Source organism: Nothobranchius furzeri, chromosome 15 (assembly GCF_043380555.1).
Source record: "Nothobranchius furzeri strain GRZ-AD chromosome 15, NfurGRZ-RIMD1, whole genome shotgun sequence".
NCBI classification, from domain to species: Eukaryota; Metazoa; Chordata; class Actinopteri; order Cyprinodontiformes; family Nothobranchiidae; genus Nothobranchius; species Nothobranchius furzeri.
Window position 1 is genome coordinate 32,858,220 of NC_091755.1, and position 22,991 is coordinate 32,881,210.

The 22,991-nt window shown below is 42.7% G+C and overlaps 1 protein-coding gene across 1 annotated transcript in view; it reads left to right on the top strand.

Annotated features, from left to right (window-relative positions):
* gnas (GNAS complex locus) overlaps positions 1–22,112 on the top strand; it is a 39,355-nt gene extending 17,243 nt beyond the window's left edge. The window contains exons 5-12 of the mRNA XM_070544731.1: positions 4,822–4,919; positions 14,809–14,863; positions 15,161–15,234; positions 16,620–16,678; positions 16,760–16,880; positions 17,166–17,296; positions 19,764–19,831; positions 19,947–22,112. Of these exons, the coding sequence (XP_070400832.1) occupies positions 4,822–4,919; positions 14,809–14,863; positions 15,161–15,234; positions 16,620–16,678; positions 16,760–16,880; positions 17,166–17,296; positions 19,764–19,831; positions 19,947–20,093 (753 nt within the window). The 3' untranslated portion in view covers positions 20,094–22,112. The remainder of the gene's footprint in view (positions 1–4,821; positions 4,920–14,808; positions 14,864–15,160; positions 15,235–16,619; positions 16,679–16,759; positions 16,881–17,165; positions 17,297–19,763; positions 19,832–19,946) is intronic.
* Positions 22,113–22,991: the final 879 nt, after the last annotated feature.

Sequence of the window (22,991 nt, forward strand, 5' to 3'; positions counted from 1 at the left end):
GATGTAAGATGATAAAGTTCATTCTAAGATCTCTTTTTCATGCCGATTGTCTTACTGTGTCCTTATTTCCTCATAAAAAGCCAGTACAGCCAGGTTTCCTCAGCATGCATCTGTAAAGTCACAAATTCTCAGGTGACACAGGTGTTACTAGGGCTGAGGTTCACCAGTAACACCCACAGAGCGCGTCCATGTGGGTTTAGTATCCTCAGTTGGTCTCCGTCATTAACTAATTATCCAAAACAACAGACTTCACAGCAGCCTGTGGGACCGAGTCTAAATCAATTTCCAGTTCACTCAGTCTCACATGTGGGTGAATTTCTTTGTCATGAAATTATCAGTCGCTCAGTTATTGATAATCACGGGACAAGGAGCTTCGTCTTCGTCTTCCTCCGCTTATCCGGGTCCGGGTCGCGGGGGCAGCATCCCAACTAGGGAGCTCCAGGCCGTCCTCTCCCCGGCCTTGTCCACCAGCTCCTCCGGCAGGACCCCAAGGCGTTCCCGGACCAGATTGGAGATGTAACCTCTCCAACGTGTCCTGGGTCGACCCGGGGGCCTTCTGCCGGCAGGACATGCCCGAAACACCTCCCCGGGGAGGCGTCCAGGAGGCATCCTGACCAGATGCCCAAACCACCTCAACTGGCTCCTTTCGATCCGGAGGAGCAGCGGTTCTACTCCGAGTCCCTCCCGAATGTCCGAGCTCCTCACCCTATCTCTAAGGCTGAGCCCGGCCACCCTACGGAGGAAACTCATTTCGGCCGCTTGTATCCGCGATCTCGTTCTTTCGGTCATTACCCAAAGCTCATGACCATAGGTGAGGATTGGGACGTAGATCGACCGGTAAATCGAGAGTCTGGCTTTCTGGCTCAGCTCCCTCTTCCCCACTACAGATCGGCTCAGCGTCCGCATCACTGCAGACGCCGAACCAATCCGCCTGTCGATCTCCCGATCCCTCCTACCCTCACTCGTGAACAAGACCCCGAGATACTTAAACTCCTCCACTTGAGGTAGGACCACTCCCCCGACCCGGAGGTGGCAAGCCACCCTTTTCCGGTCGAGAACCATGGTCTCAGATTTGGAGGTGCTGATCCTCATCCCAGCCGCTTCACATTCGGCCGCGAACCTACCCAGCAAGAGCTGAAGGTCAGAGCTGGATGAAGCTAGGAGGACCACATCATCCGCAAAAAGCAGAGACGAGATTCTCCTGCCACCAAACTCGACACACTCCACACCACGGCTGCGTCTAGAAATTCTGTCCATAAAAGTGATGAACAGAACCGGTGACAAAGGGCAGCCCTGGCGGAGTCCAACCCTCACTGGGAACAGGTCCGACTTACTACCGGCTATGCGGACCAAACTCACGCTCCTCTGGTAAAGGGACTGAATGGCCCTTAGCAGAAAGCCACCCACCCCATACTCCTGGAGCGTCCCCCACAGGGTGCCCCTGGGGACACGGTCATAAGCCTTCTCCAAATCCACAAAGCACATGTGGATTGGTTGGGCAAACTCCCATGCCCCCTCCATCACCCTTGCAAGGGTATAGAGCTGGTCCACAGTTCCACGGCCAGGACGAAAACCACATTGCTCCTCCTCTATCTGAGACTCAACTATCGATCGGACCCTCCTCTCCAGTACCTTGGAGTAGACCTTTCCAGGGAGGCTGAGGAGTGTGATCCCCCTATAGTTGGAACACACCCTCAGGTCACCCTTCTTAAAGATGGGGACCACCACCCCGGTCTGCCACTCCCTAGGAACTGCCCCCGATGACCACGCAATGTTGTAGAGACGTGTCAACCATGACAGCCCTACAACATCCATAGCCTTGAGATACCCAGGACGAACCTCATCCGCCCCCGGGGCTCCGCCGCTGTGTAGTTGTTTGACTACCTCAGCAACTTCTGCCCCCGAGATTGGACAGTCCCTCCCCAGGCCTCCCAGCTCTGGTTCCTCCTCGGAATGCGCATTGGTGGGATTGAGGAGCTCCTCAAAGTATTCCTTCCACCGTCCGACTATAGCCTCAGTTGACGTCAGCAGCTCCCCATCCCCACTGTAAACAGTGTGAGCGAGTTGCTGTCTTCCTCTCCTGAGGCGCCGGACAGTTTGCCAGAACCTCTTTGGAGCCGATCGATAGTCTTTCTCCATGGCCTCACCAAACTCCTCCCACGCCCGAGATTTTGCCTCGGCAACTGCCACTGCTGCACTCCGCTTGGCTATCCGGTACCTGTCTGCTGCCTCCGGAGACCCACAGACCAGCCACGCCCTGTAGGCCTCCTTCTTCAGCCTGACGGCTCCCCGAACCTCTGGTGTCCACCAGCGGGTACGGGGGTTGCCGCCACGACTGGCACCGGCCACCTTACGACCACAGCTAGCAACAGCCGCCTCGACAATCGCAGAGTGGAACAAGGCCCACTCGGACTCAATGTCACCCACTGCCCTCGGGACGTGGTCAAAGCTCTGCCGGAGGTGGGAGTTGAAGACCGTCTTGACAGGTTCTTCTGCCAGGCGTTCCCAGCGGACCCTCACTATGCGTTTGGGTCTGCCAGGTCTACGCGGCATGTTCCCTTGCCATCTGATCCAACTCACCACCAGGTGGTGATCAGTTGACAGCTCCGCCCCTCTCTTCACTCGGGTGTCCAAAACATACGGCCGCAGGTCAGATGATACGACTACAAAATCTATCATCGACCTGTGACCTAGGCTGCCCTGGTACCAAGTGTACCGGTGGGCATCCTTATGTTCGAACATGGTGTTTGTTATGGCCAAACTGCGGCTTGCACAGAAGTCCAATAACAAAACACAGCTCGAGTTCAGATTAGGTGGGCCGTTCCTCCCAATCACACCCCTCCAGGTCAAGCTGTCATTGCCCACGTGAGCATTGAAGTCCCCCAGCAGGACAATGGAGTCCCCTGATGGAGCACTGTCTAGCACTCGTCCCAGGGACTCCAAAAAGGGTGGGTACTCTGAACTGATATTTGGCCCATACGCACAAACAACAGTCAGGACCCGTTCCCCGACCCGAAGGCGCAAGGAAGCTACCCTCTTGTCCCCCGGGGTAAACCCCAACACACAGGCAGAGAGTCTCGGGGCTAACAAAAAGCCAACCCCAGCCCTCCGCCTCTCACCCGGAGCAACTCCAGCAAAGTAGAGTGGGATTGAGGAGCATTTGTGTTAAATTTCCAGCAGAGGAGCAGCGTCGTCGACGGAGTAAAACGGTAAAACAAAGGGGAAATTAAATTTCACTTCCACATGTTGTAGGAAAATGCCCATTTAAAATATCTTCCTAATAAATGAATGAAATAGGCGTGACACGTGTTGGTTTTATAGATTATGAGTCATCTTTTTAATATCATTCTGGCAGTTACAACCAAACTTAAGTTGAACGTTAGCTGATTTTTTTTTTGACTCAGTAGTTTTCACCGACACCTTTTTCATTATTGTTTCTGCAGCTCGTAAAACCAGAATCATTCATGACTAAAGTTGGGTTTTAGAAAGAAAATCTACCAAGCAATATAAATAAAAAGTTATATTGACTGTTTCTGAGTGGGACTCAACCTCTTATAGTGTTAACATTGAACATGGTGGCACTGACTTCCCACTCCTGGTCCACGTAACAAACCAACAGACTGGAGTTGTCCTGTTTAACCACCAAATCACACCACTGCTGTGCGGATTGCACTTAGTTGTTGGGAAGCGATTATTTATTGCTGGTTGTCATCGGTTCCCATTCAACTTTACTTGTATGACTTGTTTTTGACGAGCGCTGCATAGTTTCCAAGTTACAAAACAGGATGGCGAAAGTGTATTCTGCCTTTGACTGGAATCTGCATGAGGGTGTGTGTGTGTGTGGGGGGGGGGGGGTCATCATCAGTTAAATGGTCACAGAAAAAAGTTTTCCTTAACTTAAGAGTTTCTTTGCAATAAAGTACATCTGAGTATCAGGTGTATGTATTGGTAAGAATCTGGTGATAAGATATTTATCACAAAATAGGCGAGACAATTCCATATATCACGATACTAAAACTCAGATAATATTTGCAATATTTAAGACTGAAATTAACTAGAAAACTCAGGCCAGACGCTTCCAAGACAAATCCGGCATTAACATGAGATCTTGTTCTTCTGTCAGAAAAAGGCTGTAAAAACAGCTGCCACCTAGCAGTCGGAGTTGGAATTGCACCACGGGATGCTGTCAATGTTTGGTTGTAAATTCTCATAAAAAACGCTGCTTTTAAAAACCTTATCTTGAATCTTTGGTCCTCTCACAAAAGCAGAAACAGCATCGTCCATTTTAAACTATGATTTTTAGATTATATAGCTATTCTGTGGATTACATAATATTTGCCCTATTAGTGAATTCATCACTAGAGTTTTATTGTGTGCAGTTAAAGTGGTACACGTTATGAATTTTTATGTTTTCTGAAACTTGAAGTAAAAAATCTGGGTGTTTTGGTTTAAAAGATGCTGAACACATGAAAGTTTCTATTTAATGTCAGTGGGTCTCCTTTTTCTTCACCACTATTCAGCTTTGTGGACTCGCACACAGACGTTGCACAGGCACAACATGCGGTGCATGTGTTGTCAACAGCAACGCTGTGCACCCGGTGACCTCGGACACACATCATTACGGACAACAGACAACCTTGTCGCATGTTTCTGTCCGTCTGCTGTAATATCTGTCATATTTGGAGCACAAATATGCTTGTAGGAAACCTTCCCACCTGAGAGTTTCCTGCTCATGAACTGCTGTTTTCTATGGCAGTTTGTAAAGTAGAATTTGCACTGACATGAAACTGCTTTGATGTTTCTTTTTGGTTTCTTTCTCAGGAGTTTTACGATAATGCAAAGACGTTGTGGCAGGATGAAGGAGTACGGGCGTGCTTCGAGAGATCCAACGAATATCAACTAATCGACTGTGCACAATAGTAAGTCTCTTCCTGCCTGCTTAATTTAAAAGTCACATAACCTTTCCTCTGAGTTCTGTATGTATTTAGGACACACCTTTACATATATTTTTTTTAGTTTTAAAACTGCAATCAGGATAAGTTGATGCAGATGCGGGGCTTCCTTTTCACAAATCTCTGCCATTTCTCTCTAAATATCCACATTCACCCCTGGACACACAAAGGAGCACCAGGGCTTTTCCTGGCTCAAATTGAGGCAGAGGTGGTACCATCCTGACCATGCGCCAGCACATGCATACTCTGCATTCAACTGCCTCACTTTTTTAAAGGCAAAATATTTTTTTCGTTAAGTGTTCTAATCTAAGCTTCTGGTGATTAATTGAATACTCCATTTGACAGCGTTTCAAGTGAAACAAAACTGGTTTGCTGCTAAAAAAAAATATGAAATAAAACAACAAAATTATCACTCTGGAATAACAGACTCTTATTATGAAAGGCTCAATAATATGCATTAGATTGGTGTTTAGTTTCCTTTTTCCCATCTGATATTTATAGTTAAAATATTTTTTAAATATTTGACCTACATTTCAGTAACATTTTAGGTTTGTATTAATAACACTCATCTTAGTCAAAAAAAACACATAAATATATCCAGTAAAATATAATGCATTTCATTAACATGCATTTGTATTGGAAATGGTAATAACATTCATTTCTGCTGCTAACAATGTAACGGTGGCATGTCTATTATGTACAGGTTGGCAATAATCCAGTTTAAATTATGTTCAAAGATAGAATTGTTTGTGAATTATATACTACAACTGCTTGCTGTACATCCTGCGGCAGCAGACTCGTATCTGCAGCAGTTCTGATCCGTAGCGCTGCAGGATGCAGAATAAACAGATGGTGGGGACTTTTCATCTGCTTGTAGAGTTTAGTCTTTCTTAGTTTTCAGATCATCACATATTTTTCTGTGCGCCACTTGATCGTGAGATTGCTACCCGTTAGCTTTAGCATTAGCCAGTCTGCATGTAGCTGCACTTTGATCCCAAAATTTGAACCGGTTCTACCTTCGTGCCTTTGCTGGTTCCTTTATTTTCCTCCACTGCATCCAGATGACCACACTGTGCGGCAGTAAAAAGCATTTTTCTTACACGTAACTTACTTTTGTTCAATAAAATTCTGGGGAAAATAGCAATTCATAGATGTTGCACCAGTGCTACGTTTAAAAATAGACGACACGCACAGACAGTTTTTTTCGTCGCTATATGTACCGATATAGATATGTACCAATTAGCGAGAAAAGCAATTTTTGATCTTCTTTTTCTGCAGCGGTTTTAGTGCTTTTCAGTGCATTGCTGCTGATACAGCGCCCCTATAGTGATGCAACGCTGCAATTGCAGTTAAAAGAACACCCATATAGCTGGGGGCAGAGTGAAATCAGGTTGGAGCGGCACAAAATTGGCTGGAGGCGGCCGCCACACAAATTTGAACACAGGAAAAACCCTGAGCACCCAGACCTCCCTTAAAATCTAAAACAAGCTTAGCTGTAAATTCTCACCTCAGCGTTTTTACAGAAACCAGAGTTTAACCTGATCAGAAGCCTTCTGTCATCTGACAATGAGCGCTTTCCTTTAGCTAAGAGGCAGACAACCTCTCTACATCATTTGTCTTTTTAAGTCCAGAAAAAGGACAAAATCATGGCTGTCATTGATTAAACATTTTATTGTGATCAGTGGTTTGAGTTTTATAGTTAACCTGTGATTAAACATGATAAAACACTATTAAAAACATTTGTTTTAACCATTTCTCATGTTTCTAAAGATTTAAAAGCAGATGAAAACACTTCCTTTATGCAAGTGTGTTTTCTTATTGCAGCAATGATAAATAAGTTCCAGAACATTTTTATAGAAATCTCCAAAGGTGTGACCATGTCACTGCTTCGCAAGTCTCGAGTCAAGTCCAAGTCAAAGACAACCAAGTCCAAGTCGAGTCCAAAGTCAATGATGGGGAAATCCAAATCGAGTCCAATTCCTTAACTTTGAATTTTCAAGTCATAATCATGTCATCTGTCCAACTTCAATTTACATTTAATTTTGACAATGATAATAAATAAATTCCAGAAATAAAGCTTCTTAAAGCTTAATTTATTTGCTCAAACAAGCAGAAAGTGCAACTGAAATTGATTATAAACAAAGTGCTGCATAATTTAGCAGTACAAAAATAAGTGGCTCCTATAGTGAGCAGAACCAAGTGTCATCGCAGGCTGCTAATCTAGCATGACGTCTAATTATTTCACAGGTTATTTGTGCAGCTATGAGTAGGGTTGGGCATCGTTTGATTTTGAACGATTCCAATTCCAATTACCCGTTTCGATTCCGGTTCTTATCGTTTCTCGATTCAGATTCTTTGAAGACGTGACATGTTTTACATGAGCCAGCTAACCACAGGTCCTACTTGATGAAAAAGTCTTAACTTCAACATGAATTTTAATTCTATGAACAACAACATCACCTTCATTTAGACAAAATCATGTTTTGGAGAGAAAAAGAAAAAGACTTGCAGCACAACCAGTGTGTTTGTTTCTGACCACAACCAAAGTCTGGAAGAAGCCTCTGGGATGAGAGGCTAAATGTCTCCAACATATCCAGAAACGTCCAGCTGTTTTCAGCTAAAACTCAGGATGATCATGTCCAGGATGACTGAGAACTACACCTCCATGCTGCAGCAGCGTTCAGTCAGAACAGAAAGTGAAACTTAAACATAGCTGCTGTCAGTAACAGTCTAACAGATTTTAAACATTAAAACTCAACAGAAATAGTTCAGAAAGGAAATTAAAATGTTCACAGCTTTGTGTGTGATTTATTATTATTATAATTATTTATTGTGGCTGAAGCTGGTGTGGTCCACCACAGAGAAGCTGCTCTAGCATGATGACTTTAATAGTTCTACAGGTTCTTGTTCAGCTTTCTGACGCTCCGTGTGTTTTTATTTCTGCAGTGAGACAAACTCACCTCACACCGTCCAGAGTTTGTTCTTTAAAGCTTCTATTAAATCCACCGTGTGTTGACGTCTTTTAACAAGTTTCCTCTACGCTGCAGGAGTTAAAGTTTACATTACGGAGTAAAAGTTCGGCAGACGCGTTTGTTTAGATTTGGCCGCTGCGCGCCGGGTGGAGGGAGGGGGGACTCGGTGCTGCTGACAGACAGCTGGTGTGATCAGCTCTGAAAAGAGTTGACCACAATTTGCAGATCACGTTTATTTTTCACGGAGATCGGCCGCGGATTCCTCTTCCGTCGGCACACTAGGAATCGAAATAAAAAACGTTGTGCGATTACGGGAAAAATGAACAGTTGGCACCGGTTCCAATCGATGCTCGATTCTCGATGTCCAACCCTAGGAGTGCCACGCTCATACAGACAAGTGTTGTGTTTGACTGTTGATGCTCCGTGTTTTTATTTCTGCAGCGAGCCTTAAAAACTCACCTCACACCGCCCAGAGTTTCTTCTTTAAAACTCGTATTAAATAACGAGCTTCCTTCGAGCCATATTTTTCATTGTAGAATGAAAACTCTACATCAGTTGTCCCAGGGAAAAGTTTAGCAGACGTGTTTGTTTACGTTTTTGCTGCTGCTTGTCTGCAGTGTGAGAGAAGAGTGGGAGGGGCAAAGCGAAGCTCTATTCAGCGTCTCTACAGGCTCCATAGTAGCAGCAACATCCAGTTGGTTTGATCTGCTCTGAAAGGCGTCGATCAGAATTTGCAGATCACATATTTTCAACAGAGATCGGGCGCGTGCAGCCATCATGTGTCACTCAATACAGCATCCGTGCGGAAACTCGCCTAGGAACTTTAATCCGCTGCACTTAAATCACGCAAATAAAAATTCAGTTATTAATGGAGCCTATAACCTATAACCAAATATTATTCTTAAAAGCGCAGTAGCATGACCGCGAGGTCTGCATCCAGCTTGAATTCATCTAGGTGTCTAAGCTCTTGCTTCGCAATGTCGACGCTTTTGGATCTTTTTCTCCTCTTTGCTTCATCCAATAAAGGTTTTCTTTGTTTTGTCATGATTAACATGCTACAATAAACGCCAACCATCTCCAGTGATCTTGTGAGTCTTCGGGTCACTGGTCAGGAGAGGAATAAGTTGCAAATCCGGCATTTGCCTAGCCTATTCGTTCACCCTGTGAAGGGTCATTTTAGGCCAATGAAAGTCCACCCAGCCCCAAGCATCCCCTGTGGCCTGAATATTCCACTTGAAACTTCAGACTGGCGGGCCGCTCTGTTGGGACTTTTAAAAAATGGAGCTGACATACCTGGCGCTGCAGTCTTGTTCCAGCACGTTTCCTGCATGTTTTAGATCATAAACATCGCTGATTTGTTTAATTTGGTGGTGAATCACTCCTGTAGACACTAATTAAGGCTGGAGAGATGTTTCAGCTGTTAGATTAAGGTGTTAAAAAGATGAACGCACAGCGAGGAGATAAGTTTTGCTTTTGATGTGCGAGAAAACCCAAGCTGTGATTGGTGGAAATCGGACAGCTGACACTTAAACATTTAGGTAATGTTTGAACAATTCCACATCATCATGATGAAGTTTTTATTTCCAACTTGTAAAAAAATTAAACTTTGTAAAACAAAGAAAAAATGTCAATGGGGAAAAGTGAACAAAATAATAAGAAACCAAAATTAGGAATTGGAACCATTAACCATTTCCATCAATGACAGGATGAGACGATTGTGTCTAAAATGTTAAAAAAAAAACTATTAATTTACACCCTAAACACTTAAAATATCATTTTCTTCTCTAATGTCCTATTTACTCTGTTTTCCATCACATTTTTAGTTATTTTTTAAAAATATATTTTTAGAGCATGGACATCTCAAAGTCCCTAAAAACCCTCGTTGAAATAGTCTTGCGAGTGAACACAATACTGCTTTACTGCAGACTTTTTTTAAATTATTTTTATGCTTGAATGACTCATAGGTCAGAGTTAAGTGGCTTATCAAGCAAACGGGCAACACTGACTGAAAAGAATCTTCAAAGCAGCTGATGTCCCAGACAAAATGAAACCCAGTGACCTATCGCTACAGAACGCTTTTATTAGATCTGGTTTGCCTTCAGCAAATAAATATAAAGAATTAAATGAAGCGATGCTTAGGACTTTTTTTTACACAGAGGCCCTTCCAGGTCAAAGGTCAAATAGTTATAAATAGGAAATTTAGGAGTTTTGAAAAGAAGATGGAAATAGTCTTGTTTTTGAGGAATAACTATGAGGAGAATGAAAAATGTGATCCAGTCAAGTTCAGACTCTTCTTACTAGCCACGTTTACATGCGCCAAATTTCTCCAATCCGATTCAAATGTTGGTTGATCGGAAATCCCAAATCTCTGTTTACATGAACACTAACTGAGATGATCTGATCATGCGATGAATTTATATAATGGGTTGAGCATGCGCAGTTTTCTTTCTCGGAAAAAATATTGTAAACAAACATCTTGAAACGAAATGAAAACTGTAAAAATGGAAAAAACAATTCTTCCTGCTTTCCTGATCCATTTAATCAATTTAATATTTTACTTTGCTCATAGAAGTTACGTTTTCTTCAGTGAATAACTGCAGGTTTATGCTTTACTGCGTTCTATTGTTGACAGTATTAAAATAAGGGATTGTTATTGTCTCTGCCTCTTGATCAGCTGGTCCTCGGGTCTGACTCATGTTTTATTACTGAGCTCTGTTGTGGTTTATTATTAATAAAATGTGACAATCAGCTGAAACTGTTGAGGAAAAATTGGTTCAAACTAAATAACAGGAGTTCAGAAAGTCTGGAAGCCTGTGTTCATCATGTGTTAATAAACGAACCGCTTCTCAGGTCAGATGTGTTGACGTGCTCTTACACAGATAGTTGCCCAGAATATTTAACTGAGGGTGTTTTATACTCAACATCCTCAAACCGATGTTATCATGTCTTCTATACGAGCGCGTCTCCATCCACCTGCTGCAGAAACAGCTGCCGCATTTACAGAAACAGGGATCCGTGCTGCAAGCCCGAAATGAATCTGCGTGTTTCCACTACAGACTTGAACACGTTTGTCGAATGATTTGTGCAATAATCAGATTTTTATTTTACTTCAACAAAATGCAAGTTCTGGATTAGATATTACTGAAACAAGAACAGCTTGCCATAAAATTTTAAAGCCGGTGTTCGTTAATCAGGCCGTCATTTATTTAAGTCAGGCAGTCTGTGCATTATCCTATTGGCTGTGCACATGCACGTCAATCGGAATGATGATCGGATAAAACCACCTCTCAATCGGATTGAAATTTCATTCCGATCAGGCCGAATCGGATCTGAATATTCTGATTGACATGTTTACACGCAGAATTTTTTATCTGATTCAATCGGATTAATTGTGCCCATGCAAGCGTGGCTGCTGTCTCACTTTTTTCACTATATATCCATGAATTTGTCGAATGCTGCAATTCTCCTGAAGCATTTGTTAAAACTGCTCCTCCAGTATGAGTGAAGCCGATGTTAAAGAACCACATTTAGGCTGAGACGCAACTAATAATAGCATAGAAATTGTTACCAGTTAAATTAACAATAATTATAATAGTTTTTGTGTTTTAAAACTTAAAAGTGACTTTTAACAACTTTACTGTGTATTTCGTAACTTTATTATGAAAGGAGCAGTATTCTGCATTTGGCCCATGTCACACGTTTTATTGAGACAGCTGTGACCCTGCTTTGCACTTTTAACAGTCCGTAGCGTTGTTTAGGACAGCATTTATTAACCGAAGGACTGCATCTGGCAGCTCGCTCTAAAAATGGGACAGAAAATTTAAAGTGGTGCACCTAAAAGTGCATAAAAATATACATTTGCCTCTTCCGTAACATCTAGTGGCAGATGAATGATCCCACTCACCAACCGGCTTCAGAAGCTCTATTTTAAAAATAAATGTTATAAAAATGTTATTTTCTATCATCAGCGTTGTGTGTAGCTGATCCCAGAAATAAAGACGATCGTTCACTAGTGTATTTTATGTTTGTCCATGCAGCCGTAACTCTGTTTTTAACCATCCACAGCTGATCTTGTTGTGTTTAGCTGATATTTTCAAATCAAAGGCGGCAAAGAAGTGAAGGAGTCCTGAAACGGCATCAGATTGTTATGGAGCAAACATGGCCGTGGCTGAGTCATCTACAGATAAGAGGATGTTTAGAACAGGAGGAGGAGGAGGGTGGCCTCCACTGCATTTTACCTCCAGATTACTTTCCCTCAGATTTTTCCTTCAGTTGGCTGAGATGGTACAATCCAACATTTTTTTTTTTACTTTTTTTTTTTTTTCTCGTGGTTTCCTCCCCCTGATTGCTCACACTTCCAGCACAAAAACACCAACTCATCCTGCTTTTGATTTTCCGTTGCTCCTCCTCTTTCTCCGGTCTCTCCATCCGTCTGTCGGTCTTCTCTCTTGAGCAACTCCAGCTGCACAAGATTGGGAGCTGATAGACTATTAATAGCTCCTGTAGTTGGGTCTCCATGGTTACCCTGCTGCAGGCCAGGGCGCTGGGGATCTATTTTTGAAATGTGCTCCGTAATGTCAGACATACGCCACCACACTTTGAATTGGCCTCTGTTCATCCTTTTGATTTTGGAAAGAAGGTTTTATGTTTTTTATGTTACTCTGCATTTCCAAAGCATTTGTAAATATTGATTAAAGTAATGAAATAAGTCCTTCTCGTTGGTGTAATGAAGTTATTGTGGGCCACCATTATCCATCTCTAAAGTCATTAAGTGCTTGTATATGAGAGCTGGATTTCCTTGCTGCAGCCTGAGCTGGGCTTCCTCGTCACTTCTGGCTATGTGCAAATTCTTACATAGTTTTACATATTTGAGGATGTAAAAATACACATTTTAAATGCAGCTGGTGTTGCATGTAAATATGCAAAAGCTGCGCACAAATGAATGAGCAAAAGGTGGCCCATCATGTTTTAGTTGTTTTACAGCGTTTGCAAAATATCTCAACCACTGGCAGCGTAGCAAGCCTGTAAATACATATATATTGGCCACAACCCGTGGACAGTGCTACGGTTGTCTTTCAAACTGTCTCCACATGTGATTGGACACCCCTAGGACCAATAAGAGCCACAGACAACATGACGTATTCATCGCAACAGAAATCGGTCAACAAGGCAGTCTTCATACACCGTCCAAGAAGAAAGTTGATGCCAAAGCTTTTTTCAAATGAGCTCTGTCCCTGAGCCGCTGTCCTCTTTAGTTTTTCTCCATTGCATTGTAAAAAAAACAATGAAAATTAAAGCTGCCAGCTTTTGGCCTAATGTCGTAACCGTGGGCAGAGAGTCGGACTAGGGACAGTCGCATGAATGTTTTTGCAGATCAGATTAAAATTGAGGAAATGCAAGGCAAACATAATTCCATGGCATAATGTATAATTTAGCCATGCCCCCAAAGCCCTGCCCTTTTTGTGAAGCTGCCAGTACTGAACACCAAGTGACCCCAACTCCAGAAACACAGAAAAATGCTTCAATTAAGTCTGTGTAGTGTAATGGTTGGTCATCTGTTTGATAGATCTTGTGCAGAATGTGTCTAAAGGAGCGTTTCTGACTTTGTGGTATGCACAAGTCAGCTGAAAGGACCGTTTTCCGGGTCATTTTCCGGAATCAGTGGAGTACCTGAACAGAGACATGTACTCAGAATGACACTGTGGTAGTCGCTGCCGCAGAAATTGTGGTTAACCCATTCTGGTCGGTTGAAATCAATGTCGCAAAAACAACCGACGTTTGTAAAATTTGTGAAGTCGCTGATTGGGTGGAATAGAGGGAAAAGAGCGGTCTTCATGCTGCTTTAGAACCACTGTTACTAAATTCCCAACTCTGAAAAATGCAGCAGAAATCCCCCAAACAATGAGGCTTTGATGTTTCTCAGAGCGCAACTGGACTGCTTCTGGTCATTGAACGCCCCATTTTACATCACGCATCTGCTCTCCTGGTCCTCAGACTCAATTAAATTAGGCCGTCCTTTGACAAAATAAAACTTTTGTTATCGTCTGACCCTTTTTAGCGTGATCAGTGACATCACTCACTGCCAAAGCATTTGCAATATGCTGACGTCTTAACCAAAGTCCAAAAAAGTTAAATTATTATGGAGACACAGCAACTGAGAGGACCAAGCCATAGTTTCTCCCAGTTCATTTTCTCCTTCCCAGAAATGTAACCAGAAGTTCGTAGAGTGGACTCACAGATTCATCACCAGTTGGTCGCCTGAGATCTTGTGATATTACACGTGCTCAAGCATTGTTACTTCCTTAAAAATGGCCTGTATATGTATAACGCCTTCTTAAGGTTCTACAACCCCTCAAGGCACTTCACAACACAGTCATCCACCCATGCACATGCTGGTGGGGATGAGCCACATTGTAGCCACAGCTGTCCTGGGGAGCACTGACAGAGGCTATGCCTGCTGTACACTGGTGCCACTCGTCCAAGGAGGGTTAATTGCCTGGCCCAAGGACACAAAAGCATAATTCTCAGGTCTTGAACCCGCAACCTTCTGATTACTGAACAACCTGCTCTACCTCCTGAGCTACTGCTGCCTCTTTAGTTTTTTGTTGCTTCAGAAATGGCATCTGCCCAATAAATAAACTTATTTTCATGATTTAATCCAAAACTATCATTTCTAGACTTTAAATAACTTTTGTTTGATCTTGTTATTTTTTTATCTTACAGACATCATTTAAGAAACTACGATCTCTAGAGAAGAAACTCAAAATACAACCTTTTTATTGTTTTAGTCTTTCCACCTCCCTCTGTTTGTGCAGCTTTAAAGTTTTTTTTTTGTATTACAGTAGCCTCAGTAATGTTTTCTCTTTCTGCTTTTGTCTTTTCAGCTTTCTAGATAAGATTGACATTGTGAAACAGAATGACTACACTCCGACTGATCAGGTTGGGAAATTATCACGTAGCGTTTTTATTTTTTAGTCTAAAATGTTTCTGAAATAGTTAAGTAAAGTATTGTTGTTTAGCCTCCAGAGTAACATTACTGTTGAAATGTATTGGTGAACACCCACACAGAGGGGTTTGTGGTGTTTTACCCCTACTTGACCCAAGAAAGGCAATAGATGTTTCCCTTGTTTAAAAAAAATGAGCATAGAGAAGAAACACCCAGTCACTGTGAAAGATTTTGGATATTTCATTATCGCAAAATCGAACCTTTTTTTTTTTTTTTTGTTCATTTTGCAGGATTTGCTTCGATGCAGAGTTCTGACTTCAGGGATCTTCGAGACAAGATTCCAAGTGGATAAAGTTAATTTCCAGTGAGTAGAAAGAGGATATTTACTGTGTGCATGTTTGGTCTAATGCAGGGGTCGGCAACCTGTTCCCATCAAAGAGCCATTATTACCCGTTTCCCACAGTAAAGAAAACACTGGGAGCCACAGCAGCCGCGGCGTTGTGGGCGGGGCCTACCCTCAGACAGCAGAGAGCTGCTTTAACCAATCGCAACAGGTGACAGCAGCCAGTACCGGTCGCTCGTGTACGTCAAAGTTATCTTTCTTAAGAAGATAATCAATAAAATGATTTATATAAAGTGGATCCAGAAGTTGTAGCCCGTCTCTGCCAACAATATTTTGATATTTTTCACCCTGTTGGTGGTTTTACTGAGCAGGTGCCACTTTTGTCATACGTTTCTTTTTAAAACATGTTTAGACTGTTCAGAATACAAATCCAGGCTCTGTCACGTTTGATTGTTGTAATTAAACTTTGTAGGTGGGGAAGGTCAGAAAAGGATCCGATCATTTTGTTTTTCCCTCATTTACAGTGACGGAGATAACGGCGCAGTGCTCCTGGCTCTGGTGTTAATCAAGTTAAATTATATCTCTTTGCAACAATTTTCACAAGAAAACAAAACAGTTAAAAGCAGGGCTTGTGTTGTGTTGACCGGACAATTCCCGTATTTGACCGTTTATTTTGACGGATAAAGAATAGAAAGAATTACCCCGACGCATGCAGACGAACTGACATTTTATTCGTTTCGCACATCGCAGATGTAGCTAAATCACTCAAGAAAAGATTCCCATCTGAACATCTGAGTTGGACACTGCTCAGCGCAGCTCACTGTCAGCGCGTACGTACGGTGCACAGCGAGCTGAAGATGTGGAGAGGGGCTTGGAGCGCGTCGCAGAACCAGAGCGCATACAGGAAGATTCCTCCAACTGAAGCAAGACTTGTCACTTAGAAAATGTTCCCTGATTATGAAACTTTGGCTGAATAGTGCTTGTTCCTGTCTCCAATGTGGCGACACATCCAGGAGCCGTCTGAGGAGAATCCCAGAATCTCACATCCTCTTCAGCTCAGAAAGCGCCTATGATTACGCACAAGCGTGACCCGTCAACCCGGTCTCACAGTAAGACCGGGTTGGACCTGTTCAGGTTTACTCAGACAATCTTTACATTTAGAATTGGCATACAGATGTAAAATTAATGCAGTAAAATATAAAGCATTTTATTTAAATATCCATTCATTATTTTACAAGCACAGAGAGCCGCATCAGATGGATGGAAGAGCCGCATGCAGCTCCAGAGCCACAGGTTGCACACCCCTGGTCTAATGTGTGGCTCAGATTATGACTGAGGAGTCATTTGTCCAGAAGGGGGCAGCATTGCTCACGTTTACACCAGTGTCTTTTGTCTGATCCACACAGTATGTTTGATGTTGGTGGCCAGAGAGATGAACGACGGAAGTGGATCCAGTGCTTCAACGGTAACTCCCGTTCATGTCTCCTTTCTCTCACTTCACTCATATCATCTTTTGTCTGATGGTTTGTCTGATTCCACTCCTCAGATGTGACGGCCATCATCTTTGTGGTGGCCAGTAGCAGTTACAACATGGTGATCCGAGAGGACAATCAGACCAACCGTCTACAGGAGGCCCTCAACCTCTTCAAGAACATCTGGAACAACAGGTGAAGGACGATCCTGTACCAGAGGCTGGGACACACGTCCTACCAGATGTGGTTTACATGAAATGTCAGGTTCAGAATGACCACATGCAATATTCTACGGTCTACGATCATAATCATGTATGGTCTCAAAAGGTTAATTCCTCTCAGGATAATAATTTTCTCCAACTTTGATTTACATTTTGAGGAAAATGTTCCCATAGTTACCATCCTCTGACCTGCTCTCAGACTGTTTGATATTGTAATGCTTGACTTGAGCATTAAAAGGTTTCTTCTGTTTTTTCCCAGGTGGCTGCGGACCATTTCTGTCATCTTGTTTCTAAATAAACAGGACCTGCTTGCAGAGAAAGTTCTAGCAGGGAAATCCAAAATCGAGGACTATTTCCCTGAATTTGCTCGCTACACAACACCAGATGACGGTGAGAAATCTTACTTTTTATCCACGTTCGCACACTTTGACTTCTGGTTAAGCGTCCAGGAAACAGCAGAGAACATCTAGGCTAGTAGAAGCTAACCGTTAGCATTGTAGTAGAGTTGGTGTTAGCCAATCAGAGGCAAGGTGTCCAAATATAAGGGGAAAAAATGCAGATATTGCCGTCTAAAGCTACTTTCTCCTCCAGCTAGGGCTGTAGTGAAGCCTCGATGACGTCGATGGCTCAATTCTAAAAATACGTCGACGTCAGATCCGGTAGTCGACGCACCATGCCCACTAGTTGCATCCCTAGGAGTTTGTAAATAGAGGAGGAATCTGTCTGTTTTTCCTCTAGTTCGCCCTCTTCTCCGCCTTCACTAACATCTCCGCCAAATACCGAAGACCCGGAACAATGTCCGTCCGCTACTAGATTCCTTTCCTGTTTTGTCTGCCTTCGTCTCCCGGCAATGGACAACAACTTCCGGGGTCTGATGCGCTGCTCTGTCTCTACCGCAGATGTAGAAAATCACCGGGAGCGTTTCTCCCTTCGTAAAGGAGCTTCTTTCAGACATTAGGAGAGCAGTTTTGGTGGTAGCAGTCTCTCCTCCATGCTGGTCCGTTTGCTGCTGGGTGTTTTGGTTTATTTAAACTTGGTAACTTGAACTTAACGTTGGTAAAGCTACTGTTAGCATTTTCACTAACAGCTTCTTGCGTTTGGATAAGCTGTTACATTTTGGTTTAGAGGTGGTGTGGTCTTATTACATTTAGAGTGTTGTGGGTTTTCGGTTTAGTTTAAAATATCACCTTGAGTTTGGTTTAACCACCCAGTTTAGAGTTTGGACCTTTGGAGATCCTTATTTTGGTCCAGAGCCCAGTAATCTTTGCCCAGTGGGACATCCCAGGTTATTTGTACTTTTGTTTTAATTCCCCACAGGCAGAATTAGTTTTATTATTCCCAACCTGTGGATGGAAAGATGAATGTTTTGTTGTTGTAAATAAACCTGATCATCATTTTAACTTTTAAATCCCGTGTTATTGTCCATTCCTTTTTGCACACGAGCCAAACTCCCCAGAAAGGGTGGTAACACCACTCGCCTCACGCACATAAGTGACCAAAACAAAGCAGCATGGAGACACTCCGTCTCCAACCACCTCTCAGGCAGCAGCCTGCACTCCCAAGTTCTACACGTCACCAGAACATAACCAACCGCAACACAATAAAGCAGTGTTATACAAAATGGAAAGCCTGTAGTGTTATATTCTCTTACAGTACCAGTTTATCAAGTTTTTTGAGGAATTAATTAGATTTTTTTGTTTTTATTAACTGTGCAATAGAAAAATAAACACAAGATTAATTGTCTAAATAGTCAGTAGAATAGTCGACTATTCGATAAAATAATTGTCAGAATAATCGTTTTAAAAAAATCGTTTACCCCCAGCCCTACCTCCAGCTGACTTAGGCCCAATCTCAATACTCGCACTTGCGCCCTTCATTTGCACGTTCCCGGCCAGGGGTGCGAGTCCGTAGGGTGTCACATTTCTCGAGTGCGGAAGTTGACCACTGATGCTGACCTCGGGCAAGGGCATTACCCACAAGTCATTGCTGCAGGAGAAAGGGCTCAAGTTCCTTTTCTGAAAATATGTATTTTCTAATGAAATTAGTTCGTTTTAGGATGATTAGTTGATGCTCTAAATGTTTTAGACAAAGCAGCAATAAAGTAAAATGTATTTCAAATAATTGCTTAATTGTTTGTTTGAAAGTTGTTGATAAAGGTTTTTGAAAAACGTTGCACAGCGACCAGTATCACAGCATGCGTTGCGATCGATGATGCAGTGCTCCCTGTCTCAATTCGGCAACTACTTGCACTCTTGTGTACTACACACTCGAACCCTACTGCGCACTTTCTCCAAGTGCACTTTGCTGAAGACCGCAGGGCTCAGTGCGAGTATTGAGATTGGGGCCCAAACATCCTCAAAGAGGCACACCCGAGCTTTTTCCCCAGAGTACGACTTACAAGGCATTGGTTCCTACTACAGATGACTGCAAATGTATTAAAATATGAGTAAAGTTGACCTTTAATAACATGATTTACATGCATGACAGAAGAAAAGGATGCAGCTACTGATGTGACCTGGCTGAACGAACCTTGTTTAAAGAGATTTGTTAGAAAATAATGTAATTATTGACATCCCAAAATACTTCTGCGCTATAAAACTTTATTTTTTCTTTTCACAGTTTTACATTTTGAGCCAAACGTGCCCATTTTTTGTCCGAGTAGATGTTCCAACTCATGCATAAAGAAATATTCCGAGCTTTTGTTCACAGTGAAACACATCAAACCAACAAAAACACTAAAAGTAAAAAAGGACGACGGCCATAACATCCGACACTGATCAGAACGATAAGGAAGATCACTTTTTACTCTTTATTGTGCAGAATTGTATTCTTATTTGCATCTGATTTTATCCAACAGCGACACCAGAACCTGGAGAGGATCCTCGTGTTACAAGGGCAAAGTACTTCATTAGAGACGAATTCCTGGTAAATCCATAACTTTCAATGAATTTATGTCAGTTAAAGAATGTTTTAAAAAGGGTGGAGAGGTTTTTTTGTGACTGAATGGCGACATTTGATGCTGTGATTTTTGTCTCAACAGAGGATCAGCACAGCCAGCGGGGACGGGAGGCACTACTGTTATCCCCACTTCACCTGCGCCGTCGACACAGAAAACATCCGCCGCGTCTTCAACGACTGTCGAGACATCATCCAGCGGATGCACCTGCGTCAGTACGAGCTGTTGTGATGGAAACAAAAACAGTCATCGGCCAAAAACATACAAAACAAACTCAATCGGACTACAGAAGAACGCCGAGTCTCTGAACTCCCTTCTTTTACAGATATGTGTGAGCGCTTGAGAGAGAAATGAGGCCAGAGCATGCACACACACACACACACACACACACACTTGCATTAAACACACTCTGAGCCCAGAACTGCCCCGATGCAAAACTTCCCACGTGATAATGAGGTTCTAGGAGCAAACAGAAAAAGAAATCTGACTTGGATCTCTTCCTTCAGTCATAGTTGGAGCTCCTCAGCGTTCCGTGTCACGGACCGTCCTAATGTTGTTTGAGTTGCCCGCTCCGGACAGTCCCCTACAGTCGAGACTGTGTTATTGTGAAATCAGAGAGCTAAAACTTCTTACAACATGGGGGAGGGGGAATAACTGCAAAAGGAGAATTAACGTGTCACAACAGATCAGCTGAACACTTTATCAAACAAACTGAAATATATATTAAAGAAAAAGATCAACACAAGCACTGTGCTCAGGACTCAACTTGAACCGTGTACACCAAACTTTATCACATACTGACATCTCTGATTCCAGCGTATCACACCTACTTTTCACGGGACAGCAGAACCGGGCTAAATCCGGACATCTCTGATCACAAGAGGCTGGCTTGTGATGGACACCCCTAGGACTGAATGGGACTGAAGAGATTAAATGGACGGAGTGGACTGAGCAGCGAAGGCCTCAAGGAGCAGCTCCACAGACTGAACCGAACCACGGTTGTGCGAGTGTGTGTCTGGGTGTGCGCGCGCGCGTGTGTGTGTGTGTGAGAAAGAGAGGGAGAGATCCTGGCTTGGACTACAGGACAGATCTGACTGTGAGGGAATTTCTCTGAAACTACTCCTCCACGGAACTCCTGACTCCGCCTCTTTGAGGGTGGAGCACAACGCGTGGAGGACATATTACATTTAAAACAAAACATTTAAAAAAATGCCAACTTTTATGGAATTTAAATGGAGTGCAAAAAGCATCCTTCTACAGTACAGAACCATATAAGTAAATGAGAACTCTCATCCTGTTTTTTGTCTCTGCAGCTGTTTTTTTGTCTCTGTGCCATCGTGCCCTGCGCGCTCTTTTACTCCCGTCACCTCCCGACACATTTTGCATTCACCTCCTTTCACCCTCCACCATTTTCCTTTCAAGTGTTTGAGTCAGCAGAAAATATAAGATGATGATGACTGCAACCGGAGCTCTCCCTTTTTTTTGTATTTATGTGATTAAACGGCTTGCCCACACCTCCCTGCCATTCCTCTACTATTATTCCTCCATCTTTACACCCCCTGCCCCCTAACTCTTGCTCCTTTGTATGTTTGTCTTTACTTTACTGCTGAACTATTATTCTTGTACAGACTGTAAAATGTATTATTTTGTACAACTTTATTGAAAAAAAGACTTTTAGAAGATCCCTGTGCCTTGATCACGACTGTACGTGTGTAATGAGCTAAAGTGGGTGTCATACTGCGCTGTATAGCTTGGCTAATCCTTTCCTAACTCCACGCCACCCTCGCTTCTTTCTTTAACACCCCCCATCTCTCGATCTTGCCGTTTTGTTTGTTGCTTTTCATCCTCGGAGATGGCGGGACAACCATGTGTAGCTTTTTTCTTTTTTTCCCCTCTTCCTCCTGTCCTCCCCATTCTCCCTTTATGATTTAAATGTCTATTTTTGGATCCATATACCCCAAAAAGATAAATATATGAACTGTATATGGGTTTTAAAAAAAGTATTTTATTAGAATCAAATGAACCTTGACAAATTGTACACTTGATAGTGTGCGTATTGCTATAACTTAAATCCTTTCAACTGAAGCTGTGTTCAGGTTTCTTTTGTTTTCTCGCTCTGCAGAACATTTTGAAGGCTTGCGCTGGAGGTGACAAATGCAAAGCACTACTTGTTCCACAAAACATTCTTTTATCCCCCCCAAAAAATAATATGAGGAAAATAAATTGCGTTTGTTCAGCAGAGGCTGCCTGGACAGTATTACCGTTCTTTTAAGTCTTCATTCATTCATTCATGCAGGGATCTTAATGTTTTTGTAAGAAGTTTCAGAAAGTAAATAGTTTTGTTTTTGTCAGTTGGAGGCCTATCAAGTCAACACTCAAGCTGTGCTTTTGCAAACTTGCCCCTAAGTTTTGATCAGACGGAGGGGATGTTGTGAGTTTACACCTGAGGAAGTGAGCTTTCCTGCTTTCCTGTTCATTTAGCCTTCACTTCCTTTTTAGATGCACCAGCTCCATATTTATTGGAACAAACATGGTTGTAATTTCTGTTTCAGAAATGTGGTTTTCCATGTCTGAAGCTCAGCAGTGTAGGAAATTAATATTTAAAATGTTATTAGGCAAAGCAAATGCATCGATATGAACAGATTTTTAAAATTCGGCTCGATTTTTCAATTGCAATTTGTGATACCTGGGCCGCTCTGAAATAACACCTCAGTTTTCAAAACAGAGGTTAAGGACCAAACGCAACTATGATCCATATATAGTTTTTTTTATATACACCCCAAAAGAGTCAAGTCAACGAATGGGTCAAATATACACCTGGATTAAGAAAAAACATTAAAACTAAACCACATAGATATGTCCTGGATCTTTACTTAGGAAAATGTAGCACAAATGATATTTAGACGGACCGTGTGGCTACGGTCTCATCTGAATAGTCGGCTGTAAAACTTGCTATTTTTAGGATAAAACACTCAAAACTATAGGATTATCTGCATTTGAGTCAAAAGTTTGCCTTGAATTGATTTAAAACTCAAAAGAAACTAGATTTTTGTATTTATGAATTAGAGAGTGGACTATTTGTCTCACTGTTATTCCAGTCAGCTGGATTTTTTCTGATCCTATTTTTCA